Here is a 19,353-nt window from a genome sequence, read left to right on the forward strand (position 1 = left end):
AAAAAAAAAGTGGTAGCCTGAGATGAAAGTTGGGGCAGCCTGCTTTGTGATGTGTGCCCTTGGCTGCACAGGATGAATGGCTGGAAGGTTTGTCTTACAGCTCTTAGGAAGGCCTTGGTATTGAGTAGGTAGTAGGTAGATAGTTGTAAAATTCATTCAACTGCAAAGATCTAAAAGTCACTATGAGGCATGAAAAAGAAGCCATGGGATTTCTTCTCTTCAGACTAAAATATTTTATGCTTAGTATTTTATTGGCTCAGTAGCATTTTGATTGAGGTTTAGGGTTTGCAGCATGTTACTCTGGGCTGACCCCAACACATGCCATGCATTTCTTGGTCACTTGGGGATTTTGTTACTGTGGGAAAACTGACACACTAGTGTTGGACTACATTGCTGTAAAGACAAGAATGGTTTTCAGAAACAGATTCAAAGCAATTGGCATTGTGTGGCATGGATAACTTTTGCTTCCATAGTAAATATAGAATATTGATAAACTTGTTGCTTATTGATTGTTGCATGATAATTAAAATGACAATGCTGTTAAATTTCACCTGCTGTCTGGCTGTATTTATAGCTGAAAGCAATTTCTGTCTTGCAGTGTTTTGTTTGGATGGCATTGTGGGCCGTATTAAGTTGCTGTATGACCTGAGACATCTCTGTGCCTTCAAATTTATATAAGCTTATTAATGGAGGCCAAGCACTAATAATAAATTTATGCTGCATGTATAGCACAACAGTTCATCTACTCTCACAGCACGGCCATGAATAATTTATAAATGTAGTTAGCCTGAAATTTGTGAGGGTCATTAGCATTTTAATGAAAAAGATACAGCTGTTGTACTAAATCTGTGCTTTCCTCCTCCCCCAGCTGAGCGTTTCGATCTGTGCTGGGAGCAGCTGACAGCGCGCGGGGATGTGCTGACGGCATTATGGGCAGGCGCTACCCAGGGGCTCACTATCGGCCAAGCAACTCATGTATGTATGCAATTGGTCTCATTTATTGGTCACTTGGTTGCTTTTGAAGGCTAAGTTCATAAATTTTGAAGAAGTATTTATCAAAGGATGCTGACATATTGTAATCGATGCCAGCTCTCCTGTGTGTATACCCAAATGGTAAGTATACTGATTAATGGTCAAATTGCAGAGGTGTCTTTGAGAACTTTAAGAAAACTTAGGGACTTGAGTGAGCCTGCTGCGTTGTGCTGTGTTTTGTGATCAAGGTCTCTATTCATTTATTGTAGCATTCAAAAACTTAGCTGCTGTTTCTCCTTGCTCCCAACACAAGTGTTCAGTACCAGATACCTTCAGATTGGCAAACAGCTTGAACATCACTGTGCACAATTGCTTTAACTGCTTACAGCTTACACTAACAGCTCCAGTTCAGATTATTTATGTATGTGAGGTCAATCTTATTCACACTGAATTTTCCTGAATTACATCCTTCTGGATTATGTTTATGTTGGGTATTAATGTTCAGATATTGTAAATGCTAACACTGGGAGAATAAATGGCTGTTACAACTTTGAGACATCTCTGGTGGTCACCTGCAGGTCTGTTTGAATCACTTGATGTTATCTCTAGGTGCTAGCCTTTTAAGCCTGGCCTCCCAAGCATCCTGCAAGGCATGAAATCTACATCTCAGCCTAAGCTTGAAGTTCAGCTTTGAAATGATCCTTTGTAGCAACAGGTAGTAGGATCTTTCCTATTTCTACCTACAATAAATGGCATTTATTTATTGCCAGAAGAGCCTACAATGTGTTTCTTGTTGTCTAATTTAACACCTGCAGGCAGCGAAGAACTGGCAAAGTTCAGAAATTTGCATCAGGAACAACTGATGTCAGAACTCCTTGTTTGAGGGCAAGGATACCAAAATATCTACTTCATTATAGTTTTATTCTTTTGTTTATCCAGGTTTTCCCTTCTCTTAACCTGTCACGGTTATTAAGTCTCACTTGTTTTCTTTTTTTGTTTTGCTGCTACTTCCTGGTGCCTAGCATAGTAAGTGCTTTGGGCATCCATCAGTAGAGCACTGAAACTGACCAGTCTTTGGAGAATTAGATTTCTGGTAGCACCTTAGATCCTGGTGAAAGTACTAGTAAAATGTATCATTTTGCTTTTGCTTTCTTTGCATAAATAATGAGTAACGGCAGCATCTCAGTTATTGTATTTCAGTAATCACAGTTGTTGCCATTAAAGGAAGAACTTTACCCTCACTTTCTGATGTTTATTATGTAGTGTTAAGGAATTGGGGCAGTTTTAAACCTTAATCAATGACTTTCTATTTTGTCTATACATATGTGTATAGACATACTACTACCGTTCTGTAAATAAATAAAATCTGTGAGGAGAAGAATTAGGCCCATGTGGAGTAGGGCACTCTTGGCCATTTATGATATTGACTGTTTTGTTGAATGATTTCATAACTGTAGTGAATATAGAGCATTGCGTACTCTTAGAAGAGTAACAGAAGGTTTTATATGCAAAGAAATATAACAATTCAAATAGAAAACAGCTTATTTGAAGCCCACTGCTAGGAAACATAGTTGAAATGCAGATGCTGAAGGTAGAGAAGAAGCAAGATGTTTAAAATGTAGAACTGAAAGTAGTGAATTTAATAGGTACCTGCTAATTTTGGCTTTTTAAACATCTAGTTAAAGAACAATGATGTTGCCTGATTACTGGCCATGAAGAAAACAGTCTTGGGTGTATCCCTGGCTCTACTTAACACTGCTTGTGTTGACTTGATGCTCAACAGGGAGCCTCCCTCCTTGCTGTACTGTTCTTGTTGTTTTTCTTATGAAAATTATGGACGTGAGACTGGAAAGTCTCCAGCATGGAGAAGCCTGGCTTTGTAAACAGTGTTCCCCTTCACAAATTTTCCTGAGCTTCGTTCATATTTTTATCTCTTCCAATATTTACTCATAAAACCACTTTTCTGCATCAGTTGCAGTAACTCTCCTGAAAAGACAGGAACTGTGTTATGTAGCTTCAAATTTACTTTCATACTATGGCTAAAATCTTGGTTCTGTGCACTCTGTTAACAAAGTCTTCTGTATAACTGGAAAAACTTTCTAATGGGATGTTGGCATATTCTGCCCCCAACATAATCTCATTTGCTTTACGTGCTTGTAGCATTTTGTATGATACTGGAATCAAAGCAAAGGATTTTGTCGGAATTGGTTGCAGTTCCACTTTGCTGCCCTGCATGCAATCAAAGGCATGGATGGGCACAGTTTAAAACATAATTAAATGCACAGCAGTTATATTTTCTTAGAGTGATATGAAAATGCAAATTAAAAAAAAAAGCCCTCCTTTTTTGTTTTCTCAGAGGACAAGTGAGGAAAGGCAGGAATTTCTGGGTGGTAGTTTTGGTAGTCATTGACCTCTGGAGCATGCTGGGTGGAGGCCCAGTCCCATGGTGGCAAAGACCTGCTCGCTTCTGCAGCTCTCTTCAGCCTTTGCTTATGCAGAAGAGAGCACCATGTCTGCCTTGCGCAAGTCACCATGGAGGGCAGAGGTGGAATTTTTTTCCAAAGTATTAGGCATGTTTATTTAAAAACTGCTTAGACTAGTGTCCACGTAAAATGATTTATTGATAACATTTCTGCCAATACAATTAGTAGAGTTGAAAGAGGTTATATTTCAGAAACTTCTGATGGAAAACCTTTTGGTGGAAATAACTTTTTAATGAAATATTCATAAATCAAGGATGAGAATGAAAGGAAACATCCCCTGTGGGATGGCACTCCCTGGACTGTGGAGGGGAGATGTTTGGGTCTTGGTTCTTCTTGACTGTCTCCCATGCTAGAGCTCTTACAAACAATTCAAAATACTTGAGGGCAGAGAGAGCAGGATTGATTTCATAAACCTGGGATTTGGTTTTCCTCCGGAATACTCAAAGTCCTGCTCTTTCTATTTCTCTTCAACATTGTCAGGGAGTGCCCAGCTGCAGCCTTTTTTGCACTGAGGTGTTCTCCCACTGCTAGTCTTCCAAAGGAATATTGATGAATGAAAATACTGAAAAGCTTTAGCTTTGTTGCAGTAAAATAAGGAAACAGATGCTGCAATGACAACATAAACAGCAATAAAACTCAGGATAAAACCTGAAGTTTACAGTCTTACAGCCAATCTCAGCAATTACATCGCTATAGTGATGTACGCAAGCTGGTGTGAGAACTTTCATGGCTTTGCACATTTGGAGTGGAGCCCCTGCTAAAACAATACAAAACCACTCCAGGAAGGTAGCCTGACTGTAGGAAGTGTACAGTTCCTGGTAGAGGTGTCCTGGTACCTCTCTGTCAGCAAAGACCTGCCGCATATGTCTTGGTATTTCCAGGCGTTGGTCTAACAAGCACCTGAGTGAGTGTCAAGTGTCACCTGAGTTCATGCTCAGGAAGGGCAGTTTTCATAAGGTTGTTGAAAAGCAGCTCAGAATCATTGCTGAGATGTGGAAAAGCCAGAAATACAGACAATTAAAGGAGTAAAATTTACAAAAGCACTCAATGGCATATACGTTGCTCTCTCAGTTGATGCCTCTCTCATTTGACTTTCTACCATTCGTAGAAACCTGTCTGGAGACTTGCATGACAATTTCTTTGATACCTCTTGAGAAGTCCTGACAAAACCCAAAGATGTTCTGGATCCCACAGATAGGAAGTTAGGTCTGCAGCACTGACCTCCTTTGACTTGGAGTCTACAGAGGGAGAGGTTCCTTTGTGAACCACATGGTGCCCTGGATGCATAGTGTCACTTCTGCTTTTTTGTTTCTTAGCATGGTTAAATACTATACCAAGTCACTGCAGTACACCTCTGGCAGTTCCATTTCTTTTTAACAATAGAACTGTTCTAAAGCTGAAGGTTTTCTGTAGGACCACACATTATGGAGTTGTATGCTGTATGCTTGTCCCATCACAAGAACTTCAGTTCCCTGTAAACTGTACCTGTAAAAGCACCCTGTGACACTCAATGAGTATGTGGGTAGTGACAGCACAAAAGGAAGGAGTATTTTGGTTAGCACATCGAGAACTTAAGACTCATTGAAATCCAGGCCAGTTCTTTCTCCACTCGTTTGAAGGCTTTTACAGCTAAGTTTGTTGAAACTGAGGACACTTTTAGCCATACTTTAGAGGAATATAAATGTCATTCAGAGCCGTTGCTTTTTTATGTTCTCCTTCCACTTTATTATGGATTGATCCATTTAGTTTATGGCGATCATAAAGCAAGTACACTTTGATTTTATTTATGAACGTGTTTTGTTTTATATATGAGCTCTATGGGTAGAAGTTTCTCATTGCAGCACAACAACATTCTCAAGCAACTCTGCTTGCTTCAATAGGCTGAGATTAAAGTTATTCCTATACTCTAGTGCCATAATAACATTTAGGAGAGTTACTATAGAGTATGGCCCCCTAAACAATCTCTCAGATGTCCGACAGCTTTAGAAGAACTGCAACAATTGGTTCATAAACTGTTTTCCTATTTGTCCCATTAAGGTTTTGTTGAAGATAATGTGTAGCCTTATTGGCAAATGTTGAGCCTGGCTGAAATTGTTCTTTCTATGATAAACTTTACTATAGCTTAGCTTTTAATGGAAGAACAAATTATGAACTAGAAACGTGGGTATGTTTTCAGGTTTGGTGAAACCTCTGCTCTGAAATGCATTCCATTACTAAGACAAGGGAAATGTGGTAAGGACATATGAGTCCAACTTGAAGATGATTTCAGCAAATGTATTTAACAATGATGTAAAAATATATGATGCAATAGCCTTGCTTAGGTGAGATACAGAATGTTTTTAATACATGGAACAGAATTCCATAAATCTGTAATTCTTTCTTCCTGATAGTCCATATCATCTTATTTTATGAAACCTGGTGATCAGTGCTCTTTTCTGTTAGTAAGACTTGGACTTTAATTTTGCTCACTTGTCTCAACTTACTGTTAGTGATTTGAAGTTATTTGCAAACACTGTGATTGAAATGAGGAGTTTTGATTCTTCATATTTAGACTTTTGATATATCAATATTTTAATTCTTGTCTCTTTTCGTATAGAGTTGCAGAGTCTTCTGAAAATTGGCCCATTAATTTAGTTTTCTGATTTGCATTTTTAGAGCTCAACTTAACAGTAAGTACAATCTTGTGGTAATAAGAAAAAAATTCAAATGTATTTTGGGATCTCAGCTTTGAGAACAGTGGGTAATTGCTGGTTCAAAGCTATTACTGCCAGACTAGGTAGTTTGAGGGTAAAAAATGTTTCTGGTTAACCTTGATAAGAGTGTAATGTATAACTAGCCATAAACTTATTATCTGCAATTCAGGGGCCAGCTGAAGTTGTTGCAGGTGAAATCCTGAACCCAGGCCATCAGGAATTTAATTAGTAACATGCATTAATTTAAAAAGAGAATCTGAAGTGTTTGCATTCATATGCATGCGATTAGAAGCTGATGGTGCTCACGTGTATGCAGTGCTGTTTGTGGGAATGGCAGAGTGTTTGCAGGCTGCAACAGCAGGGCCACAAACAAGATATGTGGGAGGGGTTAATGATGATCATTCTTTAATTTTTTTGTTTTGTTTGGTTCAGCGCAACTTAGCTCATCCATCCGATCTGATAGTGTGTCAGTTTGTGGGTTTTTTTTTTTTTCTTCCTTTTGTTACTAATGCTGTGACCTATGCTCAGTCACATTTCTACTTTCACTGCCCATCCCTCCTGACCAAAGGGCTTGGTGTTGGACTCGTGCCATTGAGAACAGTTGGAACACTGATACAGGCAATAGATGCTGCCAGTTCTTCAGCCCAGTTTGGGAATCAATCATCTCTTTAATAGTTTTACTTCCTGATTTAGGAGTTGTCAAATGATCCAAGTTACACTGATGTGGAGGCTGAAAATTCCTTGCTCTGAATTTGATCTGAGTCACCATAAGTCAGTTTATGTGCTCAGCTTGTGAGCACCGATTCTTTTCCACAGTTTAATGAAGCACCTGCATACTCTGTTCTACAGGGCATGTTGGTTGCTTTGTTTCCCCAGAGACAGATTTATTGTAGCTTTCTTTTTTGTATGTTATCATGCTTCGGTTTTGGCAATTCCAATCAGATTTAACTGCATGTTGTTTAGCTTAAGGGACAGTAAATGCTATTTTTGTGTGGCACTCAGTACTGAAGTTTCAGAATACAGAAGATTAAATCTATCTTGGTTTATTGATCTCAGCTTCAGAAACCTAAGTTACAATTTCTGAGTTTGTCTCTGTATAAGAGGAAATGAATGTGTGTTCATTCATGTAAGCTTGTTCTCTAGAGTAAAGCATTTATTTAAAGTAGAGCTCTTTTTAACTAACAAAGTCTGAAATATGATCTTTACTGTAGAAACTGAGTGATAAATACATTGTATTTTTTTTTTTTTTTAAAGAGAGAATATTAAGGCTCTGGATTTTAATTTACACACCAGGATTTTAAAAAAGACAGGTTTAGTTAGCAGATGTGGCTATAACCACATAGCTTAAATGGCAGAAGGTCCTGATAGCAGTGCTTGCCGTAGCCAACAGATAACGCACACTCCATCTCCTTGCAGTGACAGCACTGATTGTGCCTGCCAGACTCTTCCATTCTGCAGGGGGGTGGAGGGGGAGGGGAAATCTGATTAAAGGAAGAAAATCAAATTTGAAGAAGACTTGGTGCCTTGTTTTTGCAGCACTAAATGCAGGCTTAATCCTGATTGCATGCTGTGGATACGCAGTATATAAATGAAAGTGCTGCTCTTTGTTTCTGCAAGTGATTGCTCGACTCAGGAGCACTCTGAACAGCATGAGTTTGCCCAGGGAGTCCACAGCACTATGCTTCAGGCACTCAGATATATGCTGATTATTTACATCTGTCGGTCTTCATAAAATTATGAGGATGTGAGCAATAAATCTAGCATTTTTCTTGATAATATTTTTTTTTCTTTGTAGGTGTTAGAATCTGTCAGTGAAAGGCATCTTGTCCTTAATTCTTGCTAGATAAGGAATCTGACTGGAAGGATGGGAAGAGGAAGAGAAAAAAAGACAAAAGGCAGTACCAGAACTAATGGCAGGACTTAAAATTGTCTTTTCCTTAAAAACAGTTTTTAAAGATGGATCAGCGTTATGGGTTTCTGTTAATAAGAGCATCACAAGAACATATACCACTGCCAGGCTATTGGCAACGTGGTCGGCTCTAACAGGAGAGGTGTGATTCTGAGGCAGCAGAGGCTGGCAGCGAGCCTCGTGGGGAAGTGGGAGCAAGGCGGGAAGCTGGTTCCTGCATTAGCAAGGACTGGAGGGGTGAGAACAGCCACCAGGGTGGGGCAGGGAAGGCAGCCCAAGGGGTGCCCTGCTTCAATGATGGCAATGGAGTACATGGTCTTGACAGACCACTCCTGTCCTCAGCAGCTCTGTGATCTGCATGGAGCAGCCTGCAGACAAGTGAGAGGGCATGAGCAAGCTGCTTGCAGCTCAGCTCCTGCCCTGCTCTTGTGTTCCCCAGCTGTGCTGTGGGGTCAGGCTGTGGAGCTGGGCTTGCTTTGCTGGCTGTGCTGAGCTTCCTCCTCCCACTCCCAGCTGGGCCCAGCAGAGAAATGGTGCTGCAGGAAGAGAATCACTTCCCATGGGAGCACCTTCAGTTGCTCTCCTCTACCATAACTCTTCATCCAAGTGTTTTTCTTTCTCCTTTTTCCTTCTAAAAACATTCAGTATCCCTTGGATATTGACCTTTTTGTGTAGGTGACGCTTGACAGAAAGGAAGCTGTTAGTCCGCGTTCTGATGTCAGCTTCATTAGTGTAAGTCTGGACTTCACAAGGAGGTTTTCAGCTGATATCTAGCTTTTACCATTTTGCTGGTTCTAACTGAGGAAGAATGCAGATGCAAGAAGACTGCAGTAGGATACTTAATTTAAATTGGTGTTTTAACCAGGTATTTACTCTTTGAAACTCAAGGATTAGCTAATACCGAGTTGGAATCGTTCTCTCCACCTGATTAGGCTTTAATGAGGTAAAGTCCATAGGACTTGAGGCTGTAGCCCCACTGCTTCATTTTGTCATTGAATGTTTTGCCTTCAGCGGATATCTTTGCAGATAGGATTTCCTTGATGCAACTGTAGTTGCAGGTGTATAGAAATGTGTATGCATTGTTTGTATCCAAACCAAAGACCCTAAGGCAAAAATAGCTTACCTCCAGAGAGATGGACCCACACAGGAGGCCACTACCCAGTTGCTTGTTAGAATTCTCTCCTGTTGGATCTGCCCTGCAGACTGTGCTCACTAGTTTCATGTGCTGGGTCTTATTCTGCAAGTCGTTCATGTGTTGATGTCTTACTGCTAGGTTTATCTTACCAGTGCTGGTGTAGTTTCCTGGGTAAGCAAGTGAAGAATTACTGGGGAAAACCCCCAATTTTCTAACCATTTTTTCCTCTTGCAATGTGTTGTGTAAAACTGGAGACTATTGTAAAGCATAAATTAAGAAAAGTGATGTTTGTGTTAGTTTTAATTACTTGGTCTTATTAGTATCTCCCATACTTTAATGCTTTTCAAATAGCTTTGAAAGCTCCAGAGATCATCACTGCTATGTTACCAGAGTTTGTTTAGAATACTTAGCCTTTTGGGAGCTTCTGAAATGTGGATTATTTTGTATTTTCCTTTGTTTTTAATTCTTACATGATCCCTCTTTTCAGATTTCAAATTATAATCTATTTCCTGATGCATTGCTGACGCCCCCGTGAGCCATGTCAGAAGTACTTCCAGGTCAGATCCCCTTTAAAAGATTCTGCTTTGCAAATATATAAAACTTTCTCATTTTTCTTCTTCTTCCCAGGCCCATCTTTTGCTTTCATTCTGCATTTACAAATGAAAAAGAGCAAAACCTTTCATTTATTATTGACAGCACCTTTTTGAATAAACTCCCAGTTTGGCTTTTTAAAATTAATTCCTATACAGAAAAGCCTTATTTCAGTTAAAGGCAAATCAGTCTAGCATTAATGTTTTTTTTCTGTTTGTAATGGCATTTTCTGTCTCTTTCTTCAAGCTCAGTAAGGCACATTACGTGATTGAAAAACATAAATAAAAGCCATTCAAGTAATAGTGTTACTTATATTATTGTTATGCTTAATGAATTGGGACTTCTTCCTGTTAAGCACATTACACTGGTGAAAGTGTATAGTTATGCTTCCATTCATTGAAAGTATATTTCCGGGACTGATATCTTATGAATAGCAAGCCAGAATAATTAATGAATTGCTATGGTAGATCCTCAACCTACCAAAATACTGTCTTAAAGCACTTCAATGTTGATAATATTTTTTCTATTGTTGGTTCTATACCAGAGTCGAGTCTTTTTCTTCTTGAGATGCCCTGTTTTCCTTGCTTACAACTTACTACTGTACATGTGCTCTTGCTGCAATATGTATCATTGCAGTCATGCTTGATCTGCTTGTCCATTTTTGCTCGTGTTTTAGCTTAAAGAAAGTTGATTACTCAGGCTCTGATGGGAGCCGTTGCTCAAATTGTCTGGGGTGCAATTTGTACAGCTATAAAATAGAGTGTAATAAAACTAGGTTGGGGCAATTGGAAGCACCCACTAGTCTGGCAGGGAAATGGTGTGCCCATCCTTTGCTTTGCTCCTCCCTTATCATGAGTTGAGCCATAATCTCATTGCAATGGGAGCACTGACCTCTTGAATGCTGGCATGGCTGAGATGGTCAGGAGTAAGTGAAGGCAGTGCAAGCCTTCCCAAGTGCTCCTTCTGAGAAGTTTGTTTCCACACCAGAAATCTTGTCTGAAAAGCCAGTGTTATGTGACTGACAGGAAAATTGTAATGCACATATTGGCACTTCTGGATGCTTTGTTACTGATGAAGATGTAAAGAAGAACTCTCTACAGGAATAAACTACCAGCAACCACCATAAACCTAAGAACAGAAACACATTTCAGAAGTGAGCAGAAAGGTAAAATCTGTTTACGGTGCCAGATGCTCTGGCAGATGTGACAGTCCAGGATTGAGCCCTGCTCCTCTCCTAACCCCAGTCAAAGTCAGTGAAGGTGGAGGGGCAGATCTCATGCAGGGATGAAAAGGTTTAGCACGGACACAACTCCAAAATGTCATAGAAAGCCCTAGCTGGGTGCTGCTGCTTATTTCTGTTGTCTGCCCCATGTGGCTCATGAGCAGAAGTACAGGAGGAAGGTGCATTTCCTTGAAATTTTTAAATATAACGCTGAGATGGGCGTCCTCTGTGAAAAATGAGGGTATTTGAGCATCATGGTGCCCTTTTTTTTTTTTTTTTTTTAAGAAAAAGTAGGAGTGGCAAGCTAGCTTTCTTTTTCCTTGTGCTGTTCTGTTCTGCAAGTTAGAGTTTCTTATGATTGTTTAAGCTTTCCCTTGCATTTGAATATTTTCCAACACTTTACTTAATCCTGGTCTTTCTGCCCTTGAGACCTAAGTGCTGACTTTGTATTTTATCTCTTTTCTTCTCTGTTGTAGTTTCCTTTCTTCCCACCTTCATTTCTCATTGAGAGAGGTTGGTGCCAGCTGTGCCTCTTGTGAAGCCTGATCTGGTGTGCAGTGACAGGAGGGGATGGAATGTTCCTCTCTGCATACACCTCCTGCTGCTGCTGCTCTGGGAGGCAAGCTGGTGTCCAGCAAAAGTTTCATGTGCACATTTTTCTGCATATGATCAGAAAGCAGCCTAATTTAGTGCCCACTTTATAAACAGTGCTTGGTAACAAAAGACTTTAGGTGGAGCCTCTGGAGGCTTTGCTCCAGTCCTTGAGCCACGTGCCAGTGTTTGTCGTAAACCAGTGGGGGAGCTTCATCAAGCAGATAAGCAGAAGATAGTACATGCTGCTTCAGTGTCTCAGTGAGCTTATACTTAGGGTATTTTTGATATGCGAAATGCTAGCTGCAGGAGGCCAATGAAAGATAATCTGACAGGCAGATACTTAAACTTTATCTAGGAAGATTATTTTTTAAGTAACTTGTTCAGTGGTGGAAAATAGCGGCAAACGTTTTATACAACAAATCGCTTGTAGTCGAGGATGAGAATAAATGTCTTGTTTCAGATTGAGGCTGTTTTATTTACTGATGGAAAAAACACCTCTGGAATGCAAAATAAAACATAATCTAGCACAAATAGGTACTGTGCAATTCCATGAGTGCAGCAGATCAAAATTACTCTGCCTTAAAAAATTTGTTCTTATTTCCAGAATGTCAGATTTTAACTGATTCAGGACAAGAATTTAAACAGCCAGTCTGCAAACATGGGCTTCTCCATGCTTTTAGATTAAAACATGTGCTTTGATAAAAACTACGTTGGATCAGACGTGAACTTTCTATTTGCACTAGTCTTGTTTTAAGATGAGATGCAGGAAGCGATGTGTACTGATGCATTTGAGATGTGCACTTAGAGAATTTCTTTCAGTCTTATGATGGCTGTGTTTTAGAAATCTTTTGTGGCTAAAACTGAAATTGGCAATAGGATGTTTAAACATTACCTAAACACAGGCTGTTGCAGTGTGCATGGGCAGTTCTGAAGCTTTTGCAGTTGAATACAGAGGAGGCAATACGGGCAACTGTATACTCATTTATTAACATTGTGAAGTGCTCCTTTTTGCTCTGTGTTTATGCTGATATGCTTTTAAAAACCAAATGTTTAATCTCCTGCAAATCTGTACAGTAGTCTATTCTGTCGTGTCAGATGTACAAGATGCAGCACAGCTCAGCAGGAATGATCTGTCATCAGCTAGCTCAAATGATAATTTTTCATTCCTAGATAAGCCTCAGACATATTTTTATGTGCAGTACAAGCAGTCGGTAATACTTGAGAATTAGGAGCAACAGAAAGGGTGCTTCATGCTGCAGCAGATGGGAGAGATTTATTAATTGGTGTCTTACTTGGTTGGCAGGTGTCAAAAACAGTCACTACTACTGTGTGTGTAAGTTGAGGTGCTCATGGAGTATTTGTACATATTAGTGGGAGCCACAAATAGGCAGTAAAGGAACAAATGATGGTTTAAACGAAAAAGAAAAGCGTTTCTTCATAATCTAAAAATCTATTCCCTGAAGAAACTTCATATTTTTCAAAACGTGAACTGTACCTCAGCTGATCAAAATCAGAAACTTGCCTACAAGTAGGCAAATAATGGTTTCTATTTAATACTGAAATATATGTACTGCCTCTTAGGATGCACTTAAGTTTGAAGTTTGCAAGCTATAGAAATAGTAAGCCAAGTTCATCTCTGAAGTGGACCTCTTTTTTTCTTTTCCTTCTTTAAGCTGATTGAACTAGAGCAGGATATTTTATGGAGGGATCCAAAGCACTCCACCCTGAACTCAAATACAGTTTTGTGTAATACAATGCTGCATCAAACAAGATGCACCAATTGTTTCTTCATCGTTCTGTCTTCCTTGTCCCTCCTCTGCTGTAGAAGCAGAGAATCATTACGGTTGGAGAAGACCTTTAAGATAATTCAGTCCAACCATCAACCCATCACCACCATGCCCTCAGATATATAAAATAATTACAGGGTTACTGAGGAATTACTGTACTATGAGTAGCCCTTCCGGCCATAAGGGACCCAGTAAACACCCTCACTAAGAGCCTGCAATGCTCAAAACTTCCATTACCCTTTCCCATAAAGGGGTGGGAAAAAAAAAGTGAAACTTCAGGTGTGAGGAGGCAGTGGCTGAGTGGGCAATCATACTGACAGTAACTGAAGAAGGAGCAACATCTGTGCACAATCTATTGAGAAATGTCTCTGATTTACTGCTTCCTAGTAGTGGGCACCAGAGAAGTTCTTCCCCTTTCGCACCCCCCGAGGTAGTGGTGAAGTCCTGGAATGAGATGAGAGCAGGGGGCAGCTCCTGGGCCTTGATGCATTTGCTGAGGGCTGTTCTCCTTGTCCCCAGCCAGCTGGGCATGAAGGAGCTCAGACATGAAAAAACACATCACTGATACAGGGTCAAGCCTTCTGCTTGTATTCTCAGCTTCGTGGTGATGATCTCTTTCTATTTCTCTGCCTGTTTTTCTCTATTTAATAAGCTAAGCTGTGTTTTTTTTTTGTTCTCTTACCCACTTAGATTATAATTATTTTACCAGAAGCCAAAATACTGTATAACACAAGTGTTTCATCGCTGCCTCTCTTGCTTTCCTAGTCGATTCCAGTGTGGACGCGCTGGCGGTGTTTATGGCAAGCAGCAGCACGACGGACGTGGTGAATCGCAACGGCCCCGCCACGCCACCCAACACCCTCAGCCTGCGCTCCTCTCACAACGAGCTGCTGAACGCTGAGATCCGGCACACCGAGACCAAGAACAGCACTCCTCCGAAATGCAGGAAGAAGTACGCGCTGACTAACATTCAGACAGCCATGGGCCTCTCAGACCCGGCAGCACAGCCCCTCCTGGGGAGCAGCTCTGCCAATATGAAACTGGTGAAGAACGGAGAAAACCAGCTGAGGAAAGCTGCCGAGCAGGGCCAACAGGATCCCAACAAGAACCTCAGCACCACAGCCGGTGTCAGTGTGACTTCTGAGAAGTTTGAAGGCAAAGAGCCGATCCCACAGGACTCCTCCAGCTGTGAAATATTGCCCTCACAGCCCAGGAGGACCAAGAGCTTCCTGAATTACTATGCAGACCTGGAGACGTCTGCCAGAGAGCTGGAGCAGAGCTTTGCTGTGATGGAAGATAAATCTGCACAAAGCAACAGCCAGGCTTCCACCATTATTGTCAATGGGGAAGTCCTGCCCCGGAAGCAAAACAAGCAGTCAAGTCCAGAGGACGGCCAAACTGCCACGGTATCCTCGAGCCCTGAGACTAAGAAGGACCATCCTAAAACGGGGGCCAAAACAGACTGCGCACTGCACAGGATTCAGAACTTGGCTCCAAGTGATGAGGACTCCAGCTGGACTACACTGTCCCAGGACAGCGCTTCACCAAGCTCTCCTGACGAAACAGGTAGGCATCGGCAGCTGCTTAGTGTTCGGAACATGGGGCTGAGCCTTCCCAGCTGGCAAAAGGAAGGAGTGGGGCAGTTCTGCAGTGTTTTTATAGGGGTGTGGATTGCATCCAAATGTGGATGCTGCTTGGCCAGCACACAGGTCCCTTCCATTTTGGTCCTTTGGTCCCTTACAGTTTGGTTTGGAAAAGGCACCATCAAATGCTTTAGGTGGGATCCTAAAAGCTGTGAGACCCAAAGTTTCACTGTAACTCCAAACTGCTTCAACATTGTCAGTAATACGGAAACTTCACAACTGCCGTTTTATAAATAATCACCCCAGCGTTCAGTGAGTCTGTGTCGTGAGATGTACACAATTGCCTGGAGATGCTCAAGTATTGTTGTTTGCCTGCAGATGGCAAGGAAGAACTTTTCTGAGTATGAAGTGTTGCTTTTGAGGAAATATTTTCAGGTTTGGTAGAGATTTTAGTTTTCTAATTCAAATCTTCTTGAGCCCTCAGTCATTTGATGATATGCTTATATTTAAAAGGGAAAGAAACTTAATTTGGGTCATTTAATTAATGTGTTTCATTGTTGTTGGTTTTTTTTTTTTTTTTTGTTGGCAATGCAGTTTCATGAAGTAATTCAGAAGTTGAAATCATGGCATATTTTGAAATTCTGGGCCCATTAATTACTGGAACAGTAATGGTGACTGTTGCATGAACTTTGCTGTGATTTACAACATGTCTTTATTATTTTTAAAACCGCAGAGCTCTCATTTACCCTAGTTAATGGGCTTCATCACTTAACGCTTTTTTAATATCCAAGCCAATCTTTAAAGACACAACTTTATCAGAATGAGGGGAGGCAGTGTAATTCTTGAGGGTGATGTGGAGCTAAACAAATTTATCTTAACTTGTTTGTATTTAAAGTGATTTCATTATTACTGTATATAAGTTTTGTACTGTTTGGAGGCTACAGTGATCCAAATTCACAGCTTCCTTACCTGTCTGTAGCATTTGTGACAGCGTCCTTTGGATGTGATTGTAACAACAGTGAGTTTGGGTTTTAGTGTGAGAGTTCAGTCACAGCAGAAAGTCCCTACTGCTGTGTGGCAAATAATGGATCTTTCGATCTTTTTTGATGTGTGACAAACCTTTGCTACTGTAGAATTTTTTGTATAGTCATCTCTTCCTGTGAAAACTGAATGTGTTTTCCATTTACTGAGATTGCTGTTTGAATTAGTATTATTTCTCAAGATATATGATATGCATGCCATCACTGATAACATTTTCTGGAGAAAACATCAGTATGTTTTAGATAACAGTGCTGAGTTTGTTAGCTCTGTCTGTGCACTTGCCCAAGGCTTGACAATGGAAAAATATGGATAGAAAATTTATGTTCAGTGAAAATTAAATTAGCATAATTCCAAGTAACTTAATTAAATAAGGGTCAATCAGGATGAGCTAGTACAAGTTTTGTCTCTTTTAATTAACGTGTTTAATTTCTTCCTTCTGAGCTGTATGTTACCATTGTGTGACATCTGAGCTCTTTTGGCACTTGGAAAAGAGGATTTTCTGAGCTCTTTAGGGTCTTTCAGCTGTGCTTGGACTTCATAGGATGGGCACCACCGGTCTCCTCACTGCCACCACACCTGGGCAGAAGGAGAGCATTATGTATGGTCTTCAGTCCTTGTGCTTCTGCAGTAAATGCCAGCAGCCAAAGGAAGAAAGGCATCCAGGAGAAAAATCTGCAAAAGCAGACAGCTTTAGTTTATATGGCTTCTGGGAAGGAAAAAAGATAGAGTTTCAAGAACAGTTAATCCATTAAATAGTGCAGTGCAGCAGATGCGTGGAGAATTATTAATGTTCAGTCCAGAGATTGTATTTAGCACTTTAGCATACATAGGAATGTGATAGAAATACCATTTACTTCTCAGTACATGGTTGAAAATTGCAATATACTGCTTTCACGTCTTTTAAATTGCTTCATCTTCTTCCTCCCTCTGTGAACAAGTCACTATTCAAATCTTGGATAACTGAGTGATTGAGGGTTTGCTTGCTTTGTTTTTGGAAGTATGTTACTCAAAGACCCTGAAGAATTGGTTCTTATTTTTTGTATGCACTAGGAACACATTCCTGTTAAGACAAAATCCAAGGCAGGAAACTTCTTTGTGATCTAATGGAAAGGTGCTTTTGAAAGATTTGACACTTTTTTGAGTGGGGAGGGAAAAAATGAGACAACCAATTCAACCTTTCCACTGCAAGAAGGAAGGCCCTTGGCAGATGGATTTGTATCCCTAAATGAGAATATGAATCAAAGAGAGGAGTCAAAAAGGCCAATTCTCCTCCTTTCGGGCAGCACTGCTGCTGAATGTGACTGCTATTGAGCAAATGCTTGCCTGCTGCTGCTATCTCAAATCTAGGATGTCAGTTTAATGGCTGGTTACAAATAAACAAGTTCAGCTCAGCACAGAAATGGCAGCAATGAGACTCACCCTTGGGGAGGGAGAGTTGGGATCTTGCAAATGGAGCCTGATATTCTGAAATAGTAGTGTGTGTGTGGATAGAACGGCCCTCTAATACAATAAAAATTGCAGCAAATCAGGAACTAGTCAGAAAGATTTATACCAAGGCTGAATTCTGCCCCTGATTTTGACCTGCATCTTGGACAAAATTAAAATGAATGTCCTTTAAAAGCTTCAGTTTTCCTTTGCAGTACCTATCTGATAGAGACAACAAGGATGTTATTTAGTACAGAACATGTTTTCTGTGTTCCTGAATGTAGAAAATGATTTATGGTAATAGAAATACAGTCAATTATGCTGTAGATAAGCACAAGTCCTGTAATATAGGGGACAAAATATACTACCATTTGAACAATTGTAGGATTCCAAGTAAACATCTGACTTTAAGAAATAAGAGGTTTTTGGTTCATACCCACTGTGCATCCTAATAGCCCACAAATTTAATAGCAGGCAGTCCTTGTTTTCTTCTTTTTTTTTTTTTTTTAATCCTGCCTGATGGTGATAGCTGTGTATCAAGAACACAGGTTTTATAGTCACAGACTTGACCATTTGCTTGCAAAACAGTAAAGATGACTATTGCTGCATATCAGTATTTGTACAGGTACCATTCTATATGGGGAGTAACTAGTTGTATGTTTATATTCCTCTTAGCTGTTCCTGGGAGAGGATTTTGGGGAAGAAAAGGCAAGTCAGTTTAAGAGGAAAAAAATGCCTGAAGGGTCATGTGGTTATTTATACAGTGTTCAAAATAATGACCAGCATCCAGAGTCTACTGGTAGAGGGTAAACTGAACTTGATAGTAAACTGAACTTGAGAGGTGATCAGGTGACAGAGAGCTGTTGGAGAGGGTCCAGAGGAGAGCCACAAAGACGATCAGGGGACTGGAGCACCTCCCTTACAAAGACAGGCTGAGGGAGCTGGGCTTGTTCAGCCCGGAGAAAAGAAGGTTGCGGGGGGACCTCATTGCAGCCTTTCAGTGCCTAAAGGGAGCCTAAAAACAGGAGGGGAATCAACTCTTTGAAAGGGTAGATAACAGCAGGACAAGGGGAAATGGTTTTAAGTAGAGGGAGGGAAGATTTAGGTTAGATGTCGGGGAAGTTCTTTACAGAGAGAGTAGTGAGGTGCTGGAATAGGCTGCCCGGAGAGGTTGTGGATGCCCCGTTCCTGGAGGTGTTCAAGGCCAGGTTGAATGGGGTCCTAGGCAGCCTGGTCTAGTATTAAATATGGAAGTTGGTGGCCCTGCATGTGGCCAGGGGGATTGGAGATTCATGATCCTTGTGGTTCCTTCCAACCCTGGCCATTCTGTGATTTCCTTCTCAGTGCAGTAGCTGAATCCTTGGCTTCGGTGCTCAAGTAAGTGCTCTGGCTTGAAACCCAAAGTTTCTGTGATAAAACGGGTGATGAGCAACCTTTTGAATTTGGACAGCTAATAAAAATAGATGTATAAATTTAATTAATGTTGTGGCATGAATTATTGCTTATGTAGCTAGAGTGTGTGGTGAGGAAACACAGGAAAGGGAATGCTGGAATTGCACCGCCACCAGAGTGAAAGCTATGGAGTAGTTTGCAAGATTTTCAGATCACTAAAAGTAGCATAGTGTCTCTGTAGTGTAGTTTACATTGTTTTGTCATGTTGAGGAATAGCCTAACATGCTTTTCAAGCAGGGCTTATTGTATCTTTAACAATGCAGAAGACTTTTCTAAGTGTCTATAGGGAAAACTTGAGTTTTAGAAAAGGTAAACTGCTTAATGTCTCATACTTTACTTAATAAACTATTTTCAGAAGCTTTTCAAGCTTCTGTTGTTTCAGGAATGCAAAAGTGTAATCCCAGAACCTGTGTGTACTCTCACGGTATGAATGCATCTTCTTGCTAAAGTTCTTCTGTGCCTAGGG

At 40.6% G+C, this 19,353-nt stretch overlaps 1 protein-coding gene across 10 annotated transcripts in view; it reads left to right on the forward strand.

Annotated features, from left to right (window-relative positions):
• The window catches only part of APBB2 (amyloid beta precursor protein binding family B member 2), a 150,532-nt gene that overhangs the window by 52,099 nt on the left and 79,080 nt on the right, over positions 1–19,353 (forward strand). For 4 of the 10 annotated variants that reach the window (XM_003205852.4, XM_031553150.1, XM_010710250.3 and 1 more), the window contains exons 1-3: positions 869–975; positions 9,680–9,749; positions 14,152–14,952. In XM_003205852.4, coding sequence (XP_003205900.1) covers positions 9,731–9,749; positions 14,152–14,952 — 820 coding nt within the window. In that variant the 5' untranslated portion in view covers positions 869–975; positions 9,680–9,730. Of the gene's footprint in view, positions 1–868; positions 976–6,051; positions 6,125–9,679; positions 9,750–14,151; positions 14,953–19,353 lie in introns of those variants that run through there. The other 6 variants (XM_010710245.3, XM_010710246.3, XM_019614890.2 and 3 more) reach the window with 3 other exon arrangements.

The sequence above is a fragment of the Meleagris gallopavo genome, chromosome 4 (assembly GCF_000146605.3).
Source record: "Meleagris gallopavo isolate NT-WF06-2002-E0010 breed Aviagen turkey brand Nicholas breeding stock chromosome 4, Turkey_5.1, whole genome shotgun sequence".
Lineage (NCBI taxonomy): Eukaryota > Metazoa > Chordata > Aves > Galliformes > Phasianidae > Meleagris > Meleagris gallopavo.